The sequence below is a fragment of the Dermacentor andersoni genome, chromosome 5 (genome assembly GCF_023375885.2).
Source record: "Dermacentor andersoni chromosome 5, qqDerAnde1_hic_scaffold, whole genome shotgun sequence".
Taxonomy (NCBI): domain Eukaryota; kingdom Metazoa; phylum Arthropoda; class Arachnida; order Ixodida; family Ixodidae; genus Dermacentor; species Dermacentor andersoni.
Genome location: NC_092818.1, coordinates 11,149,991 through 11,166,510, shown reverse-complemented (window position 1 = coordinate 11,166,510; position 16,520 = coordinate 11,149,991). Strand labels below are relative to the sequence as shown.

Here is a 16,520-nt window from a genome sequence, read left to right as displayed (position 1 = left end):
GTGAGTCTTGCGCTGCTTATGCCACCTAACAGCGGGTTTAGTTGGGCGTGACAGGGTCTTCCTGTTGGGCTCGAGGGTCGGCAAGCAGCACGGACATTCCACGCGTGCGTCGATCCATGCTTCTGCGAGACCGTCTTGCGAGGCCTACACCGGAATGAATGAACATGATCGTTCAAATGCACCACCGTTCGCTTGACGAGCAGGCGTTGGTGTCCAGCATGGGGTGAACATATTCGCTCGCTATCCGGTTGCGGTGAGTCAGACTTAGATAAGTCGCGCCCATCGGCATGTTCTGTGGATTACAATTCGGCTAGCAGGTACAACAAATGCCCTTGTGACTGTTTGCACTATTGTGTTGTCGTTCCTTTGCCCTAATGGCACGGCTGAGACCCCTGCAAGTGAACAACATGTTTTTGATTTCTGTTTCCCAGCTTAAACAAACGTGAATGACACTGGGGGGCTATTTCCAGGAGCGCTGTCACACGTGCACTTCACCTGTGTTGCTTTCTCTTTATAGCTACAAAGTTGCCCACAAGTGTAGTCTGCATGTACGCATATCATTTTCGTGTTATTGAAAATAAAGTTCCATTGATTGACTGATGCACTACTGTTGCTTCCCGCTCTCGTCTTTCTCTACATGACGTTGCTGTATGCGGGTTCACTGTGTGCAGGGCTGTGCCAGCAATCCGCACGACTCGGAAAACCAAGCTGCCCTGCGAAAGGCAGCGGAGGAACTTCGCAATGCCACCAATGTGGCAGCCAGCAATGCTCTCAAGCGCAAGATCATTGTTCGCCTGGAGGTGAGCTCACACTTCTTCCATAACCCGCCGTGGTGGCGTAGCGGCTTTGGTGTCTCACTGCTAAGCCCCAGGTCACGGGATCAAATCTGGGGCACAATGGCCAAATTTCAATGGAGGCGAAATGCAAAAAACGCCCATGAGCCGTGATCCCAGAACCCCACATGATCAAAATTAATTTGGACTCTCCTATCTCCCACTATGGCGTGGTTCATAGTCATCTCATGGTTTTGGCATGGGAAACCCCAGAATTCAATTTTTTTTTTTTTAAATTTTAGGATTAAAATAACGAAAGTTTGAACCCATGGAAATGTATGTGTACCGGCCGGGACCTTTGGCCGAGATTGAATTAACTGAAAAATCAAATTAACCGGAGTCAAATTAACAGAAGTACACTGTAATGTCAAGTTCGAAAATAGCCCAGCTTTTTGCAGTGACAACTTTGACCACTGGTTCAAGAGCTTGGGAACAAGAGATGAAATTTAACTAGCCTTGGTTTCGCGTGTGCTATGCTCACCAGTGGAGCTGCCAACAGATGCTGTCATGTTTTGAGTCATGTGTGATTTTCTTGGCATCACAAGACTAGCTCTTTGCGTGCCAAGTTTCAGTACTATGTGCTCACAGTGCTGGGTGCAGGTGGTGAGAAGGAATCATTCCCTTCTGGAGCACTGTGTTGGAAAAGAGCTGAGATGCGAATTGCATGCTCTTTCGGATATTGTTCCATCATGCAAAGAGTTGACTGCCTCTTTAACCCTTTCAGGGTCGATTTTTTTCGCCATATGCGACCGCCCAGGGTCGCATTTTTTTATGGCAGCTTCCAATTTTTAGGGATTCCGATTTCATAATTTTTCTAGGGTGACTGTAAAGTGAAAAAAAAAATATTTTGTGTTGGTATATATGTACTCTTTATTTATGAATAGCAACAATAAAAAAAAGGAAATAAACTTATATGAATTAACAATTTGATGCATTGTTTACACATATAGTCAAACCCACTTATAACAATATTCAGGTGCCACGAAAATTGCATTGTTATAACCGGGTTGCATGAAAAAAATCAAAATAGGGGGATGGCAGAACTGTTTTGAGAAAACTATAATGGCAGAGAGGCCGGTGCCCCTCCCCACCACATTTCTCCATCTTGCTGCTGACTATGTTCACTCGTTTACCTGCTTCCTGGGCGCTCCGATCGCATGAAACAAGCCACAGCTGTCGGCATTAACGAATGGCACTGCTATAACAACTGCAAAGGAGTGTCATGGGTGGCAAGCGATATGCGAGCACCGCCGAGGCATCCCTTTGGTGGCCCCTAAAGGGGCCTTTTACACATTGCGAGAAGGCTGCTGCGGCAGCCTGCCAGCTTGAGAAATCCAGAAGAATCGCTGAGGTGAGATCGCCACAAGTATCTCGACACGTACTTCTCACTGGCTTGCACAAGAAAACCCTACGTCCCTCAGCCTTGCATGCTTTGCGCGAAGCTTGCCGACATCCTTCTCCAAGGCATCCAGGTGCTCCCCATAGTGCAGCGCAAGGCTCCTCACGAAAACGAAGCCCTGGAGCGACTGAATCATCTGCCAGGCCTCCTGTGAGGACATCCCGCATCATACCGCGTATCGCATCATCGCTGTCATCGTCGCCGTAGCTATCTGATGCAAGCACGTTTGCAACGATCGCATCGTCGGTTAGAAGCACTTAGTTTCCAACTCTACAGCTCTTCGCTTTCTTTTCACCGGCAACGTTGCGCATTGCTGATGATCAGCGGGCGGATCAGCCATCTTCTGTTTCGGCAGCGAGTTCAGCGAGGCTGAGAAACTGCATGGCCAGGAACGATTTCAATGCAACCAACAAAGATTAATGCGAGCGATTAAGCTATTTGCAGAACTGTGCTGACGAGCGAGCAACAGAGCAACATACGAGCAATCTGCGAGCGGTGCAGTTGGCGCGGTCCATTTGTGTTTCGGAAGGTGGTGCGGCGTAGAGCTATGTGCGCAGCTCATTCGCCTTTGGAGGGGTGGAAGGGCGACGGGAGGGAGAGAGCCGCGTGGAGATGGCTGAAAAATGAGCGCGCAGCAGCTGTTGGAGTAGCGGCTCATCGTGCAGCGGCTCGAATTTCTCATTTTCTTTTCAAACATTTTCCATTTCACTATCTTTCGGCTCGGACACCCAGCAGCCAGACTTCATCGTTATAATCGATAATGCGGCGTCAGGGCATTGTAGTAAGCGAGTTATTTCACCATGGAAAACATACAAAAGTTGGCGGTGCAGTAGTTTCTCATTGTTATAACTGATATATTGCTAAAACCAATATTGTTATGAGTGGGGTCGACTGTAGTTCAAGGTTTAGAAAATGCTCACATGAGAATATTTCACAAGTCTCAAATTTTCCTGCTCTTACTAATATTTACGTTCATCGCGTAATTAAACTGCGTAGGTGAGCACACTCAAGAAAACTGTGTGGTTGTGTGCCCATCAAAAAAGCAAAATGTGTGACGAACGTCTGCTAATCTTCATCTTATCACCAACGTAAAGCAATTTGTTCTCACAAGCCTCAAAAAAAGAGAAGAAGAAAAGAAAGAAAAGAAATGAAAAGGCAATGCATGTACGGTGGCATCCTTCCTATGCGCATTCCTGTGAGCACTAAACGAGCGAGGAACAGGTGGTTGCCCTTTGAGCAATTAGTAACAATATAGTTATCAGTTTTGCGAGTGCAAGAAGCTGAAACCACCTGTGGAACAAAACCCAAACTGCCGCCCGCCCGCGCATGCACCAATGCACGAGCGGTAGTATATAGATGCGCTGGAGCAAACAAGCTCTAAAACAAACCATGCAATGAAAACCGAGAGAGGAGAGAGGTGCAAGAAAAATATTCCCTGTATTCTCACATAGTGCCAGCACATGCCAGGAAAGAAAAGTTAGGAAATTGGCACGCTTTTTAAACATACAGACGGCCCCGTAAATATACGGCATCGGCCATTTTGGACTTGTTCGCGGCGCTGTATATTTACGTCATTGACCCTGAAAAGGTTCAGTTGTCGTAGCATTTACGATTTATTACGACTTATTACGACTAAGCAGATGCCATGTGCTTGGGACCAACCCAGTGAGAGCGTACTGCCGTCAAAAGACTGTGCCCTTACATATGGCGCCTCTCTTTCAGAATGCCGCCCGCCACGCATCTTCGGCTGCAACGCAGAATATCGCAGCTGCTCAGAACGCAGGCCCATACAACAGCAACATAATGCTTCAGGAAGAGCTCATGAGTAGCTGCCGGGTGAGTGCTGCTAGTGCATCTGTTGTTTTACTCTGCCAGCTTGAAAAATTATGCAAATCCCACACGCTGTGGGAATCAATGTCATGCAAAGCATTTTTCAGGTAGCCAGCTATCCAGCATCATTTGGGGTTCCGAAAAGCTTTCCCAGGTGTCACTCACGTCATATATATATCCTGTTAAAGAAACGACCACAACAGCATTATGGCCTTGAGCATAAACCTGGTGGCTCGAGCTAGTAGGTAACTTAGATCAATGGATCAGCGTAAGAGGTTAGACGGATGGACGGACGGAGTTTAATACTACTATAACTGGAAGGAGATCTGGCGCTGGCTGCAGTCGTTCAACTATCATGGGAATGACGGGAAGTATAGGCTATGGATTTGTATCTGTTGACTGGTGAACTAGTCTGCAGGTATTTTTTTTTTTTTTGGCAGTTTTGGTTTCACTCCAAACACAGTTGCTATAATTTGCAGTGGAGGAGTGCACCGGAACGCTCTCTGCCTTTGTTCTGTTGCTCGAAGTGGCGTTAGTGCTACCAGCTGGGCCAGTGTTTGTGTCGCGGTGTGGTGACGAAGCCCTGACGAAAATGTGACGGCATCGTAAACAGCGACAGAACATATTTTGGTTGTTGTGTTCGGTTGGCACTGTAGCATTACCTGTTATCAAACTTTAGAGGAGCAAAAAGAAGGTGCTACTGATACAAGCACAATATTATGCACATGTCCTATACTTAGAACCTTTAAAGCAGATAGCAAATGTGGCATGCCTACTAATAAGCTTAAGTGGGGCTTTCATAAAGATGTGTTGCAATTCTCAGGGTGTCTACCAAACAAGAAAACTGGGAATTCTCAGGGATTTTGAATAGTCTGGAAATACTCACGGAAAACTCGGGGAATTTGTGCTTCTATCAGGGAAAATTAGCTGTCATTTTACTGAAAGGGAATGAAAGTCACCCTAATGCTGGCTCGAGTAAAATAGAGGAATTGTAATGAATTCTCTTTGACGCCGTGTCGTCGGCTCGAGGAATTGCCAGTGTACAGTCAATGGTCGATTTTCTGGACGCCCAATTTTTGTGAAATGCCTGATAATGCGGACGGCTTCGCAGCAACACCACGTATCCCACAGAATCAATGTGTAAGAACGTCTGTAATTACAGACAGAAGGACCCTTCGCCGTCTGATTTTCTGGACATTTTGCCCGGACCACAGGTCCAAAAGGGCATTAATCAAAGCCAGCACCGCCACCATTTTGATTATCTCGCCGCCTTGAACCAGCACTGTCGCATGCAGATCCGCTGGCAACCGCAGCCGCCGCCACGGCATCAAGAGGCCTAGCTGCTTCGACGTTCGCAGTTAAAGTTTTTGCCGTTTGGTGCCATGTTTTTTATTGAAAGTATTCACCGCTGTCAGCAATGCCACCGACTCTGCCTCTGTAATCTTCGCTATCGGCTTCGAAGCTTAGAAAGCACAGCATGTTGCATAGTGCCGGCTCCCGAAAGGCCGGCATTTAGCGGTCCACCCGTTATGTGCCCTACACATTCCATGGCTTGCGCATCTCCAATATCCTCTCTTAAAGGGACACTAAAGGCAAATACCAAGTCAACGTGGACTGTTTACAAAACCATTCCCAAAACCTTGCAACGGTTGTTTCGTGCCAAGAAAAGACTTAGTTTACAAGAAAATTGCATTTGAAGAGTCCAAATACCTTTTTCGAAATACGAGCCTTCCGCCGCCTAAGCAGGGAAGTGATGATGTTGCATACACCGTCACCACCCTTTGCTGTTATCAGTGAGTAAAACTGCGCCTAACAGACGGCGGTACTGAGCCAAGACAGAGCCGTGGATTCACCGCTGCAACTGCTTTTTGGTCAGATGGCATAGACCGTTTGTGCGAGTGTCATGAGCCAGCAAACCAGCGCAGCACTTAGCAATAACGAAACTGCTGAAACGCGAAAGCGTGGGCGGTGCGGAGTTGAGCGATAACGAAACCTTTTGACCATCTGTGTCATTGTCAAGAATAATTTCAATGCACTCATTTTTCTAAAAATGAAATAGAACTGGACAAGTAGCATTATATTTTGTTTTATAATACAATACAAGGATGTTTTTTGCATTGAGTGTTTGAGTACTAGGGACAGAATTTAACTGTGGAGTGCTTTCATCATTGGGCAAGTACTCGGATGTCCCTGGGGAGTCTCTGATCCTGTCCTAGATGTACCTCAATTTCTCAATTACTAAGACTGTGTTTGCGATGACATTGCCGCGTTAAAGATTCTCGAGCACTAATCTATCACTTTAACTTGTCTTAATATTTGCCTTTAGTGTCCCTTTAATGTCAAATAAAATCTCGACTTTCCCCATTTGCTCTGTGATCCACACTGTTCTCTTAGTGTGTCTTACCATTGCATGTAACATCTTTTGTTGAGTCGCTGTTTGCGTGGTCAGTATGTAGATGCAACTTACTACTTTGCTAAGCTCTTGGGCTTCTTGTACATGCCTCTATTTGCAATGCAAGCCTTAAGCTGCAAAGTTTAGCTGCACACATGTGCTGGGTGTTTTAATAACCTTCCAGTACCTTTTTTTCTACTTGTGATGCAGAGTGCAGTGGAAAGACTGTTGACTGGTTGCATCATGCATTTCGTTTACTTTGTAGACAGTCATACTTCTAGCGGCTTGACAATAAAATTTGATTGAGGGCTTCATTACACATTGCTCATTTATTTGTTCATTGAAACGCGTGTTTCAGGACATTTGAGAACATAAACTTACTTGTGGTAGGAAAGGTTTCTGCTTCCTGGCTTTAGTCGGCTGTCACAAAACGAGTAAGTGCAAAGCCATGCAATAACAGCTGCTGACGTGCGCTTCGGAGGAAACAGTATGTCAATATAAAATATAATGAGGCATATTAATAGTAGGCTGCAACTGTCCTAGCTAGCGCTGCAGCAGATGTGCTTAAAAGTAGTTGAAGATGTTCAGCAATCGTGACAGCTCATGCAGTCTTTCAAAAGAGCAAGAGAGTTCGCAAGTGCCTACCGTCTGGGAGAAAGGTTCTTTTCTCGCATTCGCAACGAGTAGGAGGCATAGCAGACGACACTTGTAGCACTTCTCTCAAAGGTGCAACACTTTTCTCACAATACAAAATTTTTATTTCCATTAATATTTGATGATTATCTTTATATAATCACATGCACAGTTGTTACTCCTGTTTTAAAGATAAATAAATAATTATTCACTGGCGCTAAGCCAGAAACAGAATTGCAGAACAATGCATGCCCTGGTGCGCCCTTCTGGTAAACCGTGCTTCGATCTCAAAGTCAAGGAAACCTTATGCAATGTATTGGGCTATAAATAAAATATTGCAGAAATAAAATTACCCGCCGTGGTTGCTCAGTGGCTATGGTGTTGGGCTGCTGAGCATGAGGTCGCGGGATCGAATCCCGGCCACTGCGGCCGCATTTCGATGGGGGCGAAATGCGAAAACACCTATGTACCTAGATTTAGGTGCACGTTAAAGAACCCCTGGTGGTCGAAATTTCCGGTGTCCTCCACTACGGCGTGCCTCATAATCAGAAAGTGGTTTTGGCACATAAAACCCCATAATAAAATATCGAAATAAAATTACATTTTACCCAAAAATGTTTTAATACAGCTTCGTTTACTGGGCCGCAAGCAAACACCACTAGTCCAAAGATGTAAGTCAATCTGTATAACCTGTGTAATCTATGGTCAACCTGTACTTCCCATCCTTCCCGTGTAGGTTGAGGCTGTGCTCAGAAGAGCCCCCGTAGACATTAGCGCCACATTTCCACATTAGGGTACTTATTTATAAGTTATATGGACGCACGGATGGACCACGGACTGAGTCCTCCATCTGTGGCTAGTCTAGTCGATGAGTTTAGTCGATGAGACAGCAACTGCTGCATGTACTGAGTTCATCTGGCATGAATGTGTGCTGTGGTCTGAGAGAGCAGCGTTTGATGGGCCCTCTCCCATCGTGTGGTGCAGGACGTGGCTGGCGTCATCCCCCGAGTGGTGCAGGGCATCAAGGGCACTGTGGCTGAACCCGACAATCCCGTGGCTCACCACAAGCTGCTCACTTCGTGTCAAGAACTCATTCCGGTTGGTCCTGTCACACGTGGGCTGGTTTTGGCTAGTTTGGATCCCTGACAGGCAAATTGCAGCTTGGGTGTTGAGCCAAGTGGCAAATAATACGAAGTGTAGCATAGGACTCTAGATGAAAGAGTGGCAGAACCCTGGAACAACTGTTTGCTTTATACAAGAGGGGAATTTCAGTTTGGTGAAAAATTATGGAAGTGTGTTTAGACTATGGCTAAGCTTTTTGTATGTCTCTTCAACATGCCACAACTAGTTTCAGATGTTACTGCATCTGAAAGTACCGCATGAGAAACACTTGTCTAAGATTTGTTCTACTGTGCTCGTTTTGGAAGTTTCCAGGTTGGAAATTAACTTCACTTTTCACATGGGTTTCCTTGTTTGATGAACAATGTACTATTACTCATGAATGTCTGTAGGACATAAAAGCCATGAGAAACATGAATGTTCCTGCAGAGTTGAATGCATACTGAGAATTGCAAGTGCACTGTTGCAGTCACTCATATTCTCAGTTAGACTAGCTTGTGATGGAAGTCAGATTCCTTATGCTCCTATGCCCTGCGAGCATGTAATACTTGTTAGGCCCGTGAAACTGTGCGAAATGTTAAAGCGCCATGTCTGTCTTGCGACAGCCGGCCAGCCAGATGGTGTCGTCATCCAAAGGCTGTGTGCCTACCATTGTGGAGCCAGCCTGTGCCATGCAGCTGAACAACGCCACCAAGCAGACGTCGTCTGCACTATCTGACCTGCGCATTGCCCTTGACAAGGTGAGTGGCAGGAAATGTAGCTGCTAGGGCTCACTCACAGTAGTGACTGACGAAGGTCCCGAAATCGATTGTGACTGGTGACCCAGGAGGAGCGACGACTCGCAGTGATCTGAAATCTGAAAGCTATGCCCCTTGCGCAGCTGCATTGATACGTGGCTGCAGGGCCTGCTTTGGTCTGGCCACAAGGTTTCTGTATTGGCTTGGAAGCATTATAACGAGGCTTCTACGGGGGCTAGTTAGTACAACATTGTTTGGACTGCTGTGCTGCTATTCCACCATTACACAGCACAAAAAAGCGAAGACAACTGGCATCATGTTTATTAAGTGAGGGTGGTTAAGTTGCTTGGCACATGGGGGGAGGACTGAGTGGGCCAAGCCCATTCGTCAAAAACCAGCAGTTGCATGCCCTACTTTGTGAAGACTGCTTCCAGCAGGTAGTTTAAAGGCATTCGTTGCCCTTGGGAAAAAAAGGAAACAGACTGCCAGTGTCTGCAGTTAGCAATGTATACACCCTCTCTCTCTCTGAGAAAACAGGCCAAGGTGGGTTTTCAGCAGCATCCATAATGCTCTGCTTATTGGTCCTGAAATGGAGACTGGCTGCTCTTGCTGCTGTTGTCCCAGTTTTAGTTTGTCTAGGAGAGGTGGAGGCATAAGCTCTTTTCTAGGCTGTGATTTGTTGGGATCCACACCAATGTGCGTTCCCACTTTACGGCATCTGTACCCAGGCTGACCAATCCTTCTGGAAAGGTTTATGCATGCAAGACGTTAGCATTGTGTCGTGTACCTCTAGTTTTGTTTTGCAAATGGTAATTTGCATTCTTGTTTCAGTAATCGTCAGTTTCAGTTTTGATTTTGTATTGTACACTTCATCATCTAATCACACATAAATACATCATATTGTTACGTAGGAAGACACAGACGAAAAGCTATATACAAGTATATTTACAAGGAAGCATGGCGCACTTCGCCAAGAGGCAACAGCCCGCGCTAGCCTCCAATCGTCGTCATCGTCTTCACATTGCTCACCTATTCGTCATTGCAAATACTGTTCTGTAGCAATATGTTCGCCAGAAACTGGGCGCTGTCAAAGATAGACATTTATAAACGGAGATCACGCACCTTATATCAATGCACACATGGCTCACGAATAAGCTAGCTTGGGCACGGCCAGCCAGCTAGCTACTGGGCGAATATCATGGTGTGTTGACAAGAATCACAACCGCTTGCACTGACTATGTCGCCCTTTTTTCTGTTCATAGTGGAAGGCTACAGCACGGGAACCGACCGAGACGAAGGAGGCACACAACGTACACAGACAAAGCGCTGAACTTTGCGTGCCTCCTTTGTCTCTATCGGTTCCCACCCTGTAGCCTTCCACTATGTTCAACCAACAAGCCCAACTAGTTACTCTGCTCAATATTTTTTCCTATTCATTTCTTTTCTTTTTGTACGTGTGTTAGAATGTATGAGCCAAAGCAGTCGCACCAACCGGCCCGCTTCCTTGGTAATGCTAGCAAGAGCAGCAGTTCTGCTTGGCCACTCTGTTATGCGAGTGGAGGCTGTGCATCCGTGGAAGAGGGCTGGCCTGTTTCCAGGAGCACCTTCAGTGCACAGTAAGGCCTCCTGCTGTGCTCGGGGGGGCCTCAATGCGCACCTCCTCCCCGTGCAGGGGGGCGACGTTCTTCGAAGGGGTCGATGCTGACCATTCCCCCCGAAACCTGTTTTCTTGGCAGGCTCCACGACTTCACCTCAGACGCACGTGTGTGTGGCCAACAGCCATTGCGATCCTTGTGGCCCTGCAGTGACTGTTATAAAAGTACTCCAGTCATTTGTCAAAGCTGGTGAATGTATCGATTTCTCAGAGATAAGATAAGGGTTTCTATGGATGGTGAATAATAAACAGACCACTATAGACTGCCACAAACACTTCGTGCATGTGCCCCGTGAGTGTTGCACGTTCTGGTTTCATTGAACTGATTTTTAACAACGAAATAAAGTTAAGGAAAGCAGTTTTTGTACAGTAAAAATTATTTTGTCGCTACCTGTCTCGCCCTCCAAAATTCTTATTTCGCCGGCACATTCTCAAATGTAATTGCTTTATTTGTTGTAGCTATTATGCATTGCAAACATGAGCTAGTAGTATTTCGTAACCCTTCTATATTGCCGTGCCAGTACTCCGATGAAGAAGAGGACAACGCGAGTAGGCATGAGGGTTTTTGTCAAGGCGCAGTGAAGAAGAAGTCGCAGTTGCGCTCGGTATTAAAAAGGCGACCCGCCGCTGTGCCTCCTGTAAAACACCCCATATAAGGTTTTTTTTATTTTATCGTTAATAGAATTTTTTAAAAATCACTCATGGTATGTCGCAAAATTCTACTTCTTGAGCTAGATTACTCTCGAAGGCAGACATTATTTGCACAAAAAGTAGAAGTGAATACTTGGCTAATTAACAAAATTTTGCTAAATAACCATTAAACTAATTACTTAATGCTACATGTTGCAATTTAGGAATTGTGGCCGGTGGCCTTTAAAGTAATTTTTACTTCGAACCAATTGTGAGGATGACACCAGTTTCGAGATGTGCGTTCGCAAAGTTTGCAACGAAATGAGTTGGTGTTCCAGTAACTTTTGAGCTTCGGTGCATAAAAGCATTTTGCTTAAAAAGTACGAGGAACAACAGTGCATTTTTATAGCAAGTTTGGCTGTGCTTATCTCAGAACTGGGGCTAGTTACAAAATTCGTTCCAAGTGTATGTGCCTTGCAAAATCACTGACTTCAATTCGTGCATTGCAATATGTGCGCTAAATTAATTTGTTGAAAACATAATTAGTAAAGTTTTGTTAGTTAGTCAATTATGCGTATCGATTTCTAGTGTAAGTAATGTATACCTCTTCTAATATTCCAGCTCAATAAGTAGATTTGTGCTAAATGCCACAGGTGGCTTTTGAAAAATTCTGTTAACATTACAATAAAACACTCGGTATATACAGGGTGTCCCAGCTAACTTTAGCCTAAGTTTATAAAAGTGCAAATGCCACATAGCTAGACAGAACCAAGGTAATGCGGTTTGCTGTCGCTTAGAGATACTCAAATTATTTTTAAAATTCTGCCTAATTAAATAATTAGTTCTAATTAATTAATCAACTTCTCAGATACTACATAGAAGTGTTTTTCCGAACGTTCAAGATGCCCGCAAATACACGCAAAGTGCCTTGAGCAGCCAGTCGGGTCGTAATGTTGTGTGCATTTGCGGGCTTTCTTCACGCTCAGAAAAACAAAACTGTATAGGAGTTTTTCATGTTGCTCTACAATCTTCTCATTGGCAGTTTTCATCTAATTATAATATTTGATGAGGTGAATAATTAATCAGGACTAATTATGTAATTATAATGTAAAAAAGAAATTGTGTATCTACAAGCAATGCAAAACAACATTACCTTGGTTCTGTCCAGCTATGTGGCATTCACATATTTTTAAACTCTGGCTAAATTTAGCTGGGACCCCCTGTATAGAGCCCCAAAGTGGGTCCAGGCAAGCTTGCCATTGCTGAAACTGGCATAATTTCGCGCAACGCAGCTAATTCATCCGCATGCTCATGACTCTGTCTCAGCATTGCCTTTATCACCCTGAGATTGCCTACAATACCCAGCTCACTGTGACATTTCGTTCTGCAAATTAGTTTCCAGTTTGCGCTAATGCACCTCTGCATGTGCGTTTGTTTTTATGCCTCCTTTGTTTACTCTTGCATGTCTGAGTTTACTTTCTTCGGTCACTTCTAGTCACAATAACATGTTCAGTGCAAAATATGAATATGAAATGTATAGGTATTCACTGGTGAATTGCACCGGGGTCACGGCAAATATTATTCTGTAGAGCTCCAGACTGGGACTTTTGTCAGGTATCGGGGATTTGTCCATGCACAATTGCTTATCATTACAAATAAAGCACGACGAGCACACGTTCACAATCCGAGACCGCCCAACAGTGTTTCGAATGGACTGCAGATATTTTGCTTAGCTTTTTGTTTGCATGCATCATTTACGAAATCAAGCGAGAGCAATGGCAGTGGTTGCCCCAGCCAGGCTTATCACCTTGAAGTTTCCAATTGTCGAATGTTTTACAAGGTACCCTGTACTCACTTTTGGCCTGTGGTTATTTACCTTAAAGAAAATAGGCAGATAGAATCTGTAGATTTGGTGCAGAATCTTAAAGAAATAGAGAAAGATTTTTGAGGCCCAGCAATTTTCAATAAACCAAGCGAACAAGGGCTCCAGAGATGTTGCGTTGAAGCTCTGTTCAATCGAGATGAAAAAAAAAAGAAAGAAAAAAGAAGGTTGATAAGCAAGTATCCTGACTTGCAATACATCATGCAATATACCTTCTAGGATTGCTTTAGCACAGTTATTCCTTGCTCAAACGTCTCTACAGTAGAACCTCATTCATACAATCCTGTTACATACAATTTCCCGGCACCAACGTTTTCCAACAAAAAAAAAAAAATGACCCAATACAGTAATGCTTACTTTTTACTGATTCATACGTTCTCGAAAAAGATTATCTTTCGGCACTAACATTAAGTATATTGCCAAACTGCAATCCTATGATATGTTTTTCAGTTGCTAGATCCCACTTGAATAAGAAAAGGCGTGATGGAAAACAGTAGCTGCCCGCTGCAGCAGCTTCCCCGCAATACTCGTGTGAGAGCGCTGGTGCGCACCAAGTTTCTTATGGTGGTACCAGAAAATCTCATCCCGGGTCGTTGCGCACCGCATTCACAGCTATTGCCGCCAACCCTATTGTGATGAGCATTTTCACTTATCTGTTTCATAGCACATAGACCGTAGTGTCGTTGGAAGCGTACTGCGCGCTTTTAGTAGGCAATAACCCAAGCATGCCACCATTCCCTGCTGCAAACAGCATCGTAGGTATTGAATTCTGGTCTTTCCGACCAGGTTGATTTCGTTTATATTTCCCATTGCACTCTTACAATACTACTCAACTGAAAAACGACAAATTGCATCATGGGTTTCTTGGGCCCTACCAGCTCGACACGCGTCCACATCTCGTGCCACAACGAATTGCGCTGAGTGGGCACATCAAAACTTCCCACCAAAAGCCCCCGCTCAGAGAAGCTGCTGATCCATGTCGAATTCAAGAAGTGCAAATGTAAGATGGCCGGAGCTGTAAAAAGTACCCATGTGTGCCGCACAAGCCCCACCAGCTTGGCTCGTGTCTCATGCTACAGCGATTCACACAATGCTTCACATTACGTAGGTGTCAACTAGTTGAGTCGGTCAATTTTTTAGTGAATTCTGATCATACATTTTCTCGGTTAGTGTGTTTCTTTGCGATTTTTTCAAAAACTTATGAATGAGGTTCTACTGTATATACAGAAAAACTATCTCACGTCACCATGCTCGGTGCACAGTACTGTGGAGTGAGAAATAACATGGCGTGTGCTGTAGCAGACGACGCAGTTGTCGCCACCCTGCACAGAGCCTCGAGCGAGGAGGACGTTGAGGCACCCTAACTTGGCTGGAAACAACACCTGCTTGACCCAGTGCACAAGAAATGATTGTGAATACACTTGGCTACAGACAACTCCCGAAAAGAACTTCACTTTGTCAGCACCTTATGGCTGCTGGCGGATAAAGCGTGACCAGAAGTTGTTGACGCTTTAAAAGATGCATTTAGAAAATGACATTTTCTTTATTGCACATCTGGATAGCAAACTTATTGCAGGCTCAAAATACATAATCCACAATTTGTGTCTGAAAATACACAATTGTACAACAAGGCGGTGCTTGCAGAAGGTTCCATCCATCTAAGTTGGTTCACTGCCACTCCATATCAAAACTATTGTCAGAGTCAGTGATATCAAAGTCGGCGATGTCAGTCACTGGATGCGTCTATAGCCTTGAAAACATTACCATCACTGTCAATGCTTTCATGCAGGAGCAAATCATCTTTGTAGCTTGGCGACTCAATCAAATGAAAGCCCTGCTTTCATGACGGGTGTGGCAACACGCGACTGTCGGCCACCATTTTTACAACCTCCACTGGACGAACCTAGGTGGAATGGAGTGTGTGAGCCCCCTAGCGGGCCAAAGAGGGAGCTCGCTAAAATGACAAAATGAATTGGGCCAGCCTGGCTTGTAGCTGGCACTTGGAAAGAGTGGCCAAACACGCAGACGAAATAGACCACAAAGAAAAACAACAAAGAAAAATGACAGAAAAATATAATTGTAACCAAGTAAGACTTGCCCATGGGACTAATGTGCCAGGGGTTAATGTACTTGCTGCCTCTCCAGCCTTGGCCTACACACAGTCAAGGCTGGAGAGGCAGCATCCACAATGCACAATGTGAAGGTGTGTGAGATTATCAGGAGCAGATGAACACTCCATAACTGTCTGCACACTGCAAGGAAGCAAGAAGCTCAAGTAGCTGATAAATTATCTGCCAGTGCTTTACAACTATTGACTGTTCAAACAGGTGCAAAATCAGCGGCAAGCAGCCCTGGTCAGCTGTTTAAAAAAAAATGTCCCTGCAGTGATATCCCAAGTTTTCCAGAGTGAAGCAGGTGAAAAAAAATAGAAAATTTTCCTTGTTCCTCTTTGAGCTGGCGAATGTAATGTTGCTAGTTGCATCATTTCTGAAAGGTGAATAACACTGTCAAAGATGCTTCGGGGAATGAAAGGGACCTGAATTTGTTCCTTTTTCTTTTTTATATGATGACCTCCTGCCTTTTTGTACCTTTTATTTTAACAACTACTAAAAAGAATTTTGTGCTTACCTCTGCTTTGTTTTCGTTAAAAATTTGCAATGAGATTACATGTTTTAGTCCGCATCGGAGACGACGAAAAATCATCATCGTGTATTCTTGCCGTCAGAGATGCGAGCTGCCAAAAATGCACATGATGTTTTCACTACCAATTGACAAGAATGTCTGGATTAACCTAAAGAACAGTGTTGCCAAGTGCTTTTTTAAACAATCTGAACATGCAATCTTGTAGCAAATTCAAAGTGAAAGCAAAGAAGCAGTAGGCATTCTTTTTTTTCAAGTTTTAATAAAAATGAAAATCATTGTACAATCTTAATGCAGCCCATAGTGATGAAATGACTGGGTTATTCATTGCTGTCGCTTTCTATTTGCCCATAAATGGCACTTGCCTGCTGCTCTTCGTACTTAAGTGTGGATTCACATGACGCACCAAATCATGTTTCATTTCATGGAGCAAGATGTGGCCGAATGGCAAGGAATCAAGTCCATGTGCATTTGACATGTTTATTACAGCATGAGTGGTGGTTTTATGCATGAATCTACACCCAGCAGTGTGCCACCCTTTGAACCAATCCCCCCCCCCCTCACCCTCAGGCCCAGGAGACCTGCGGACGTCAGCAGCAGGAAATTGACAGCGCTATGGACCGCATCCGGGAGCTGGACCAGGAGCTGGTGGACATCCGCAGGGCAGCACTGGCCAACCAGCTGAAGCCCCTGCCTGGCGAGAACGTGAGCATCCTTGAGTCTAGTCAAAGGCTCGCTGAAAGTTTGTCTGGTCAGGTAGCAGGAAGACGT

At 44.8% G+C, this 16,520-nt stretch overlaps 1 protein-coding gene across 4 annotated transcripts in view; it reads left to right on the top strand.

The window, feature by feature from the left end:
- rhea (Talin_middle and talin-RS domain-containing protein rhea) overlaps window positions 1–16,520 on the top strand; it is a 391,086-nt gene that overhangs the window by 192,713 nt on the left and 181,853 nt on the right. For all 4 annotated transcript variants that reach the window (XM_050177552.2, XM_050177553.2, XM_055070111.2 and 1 more), the window contains exons 24-28: window positions 672–800; window positions 3,955–4,068; window positions 8,072–8,185; window positions 8,812–8,946; window positions 16,320–16,454. In XM_050177552.2, coding sequence (XP_050033509.1) covers window positions 672–800; window positions 3,955–4,068; window positions 8,072–8,185; window positions 8,812–8,946; window positions 16,320–16,454 — 627 coding nt within the window. The remainder of the gene's footprint in view (window positions 1–671; window positions 801–3,954; window positions 4,069–8,071; window positions 8,186–8,811; window positions 8,947–16,319; window positions 16,455–16,520) is intronic.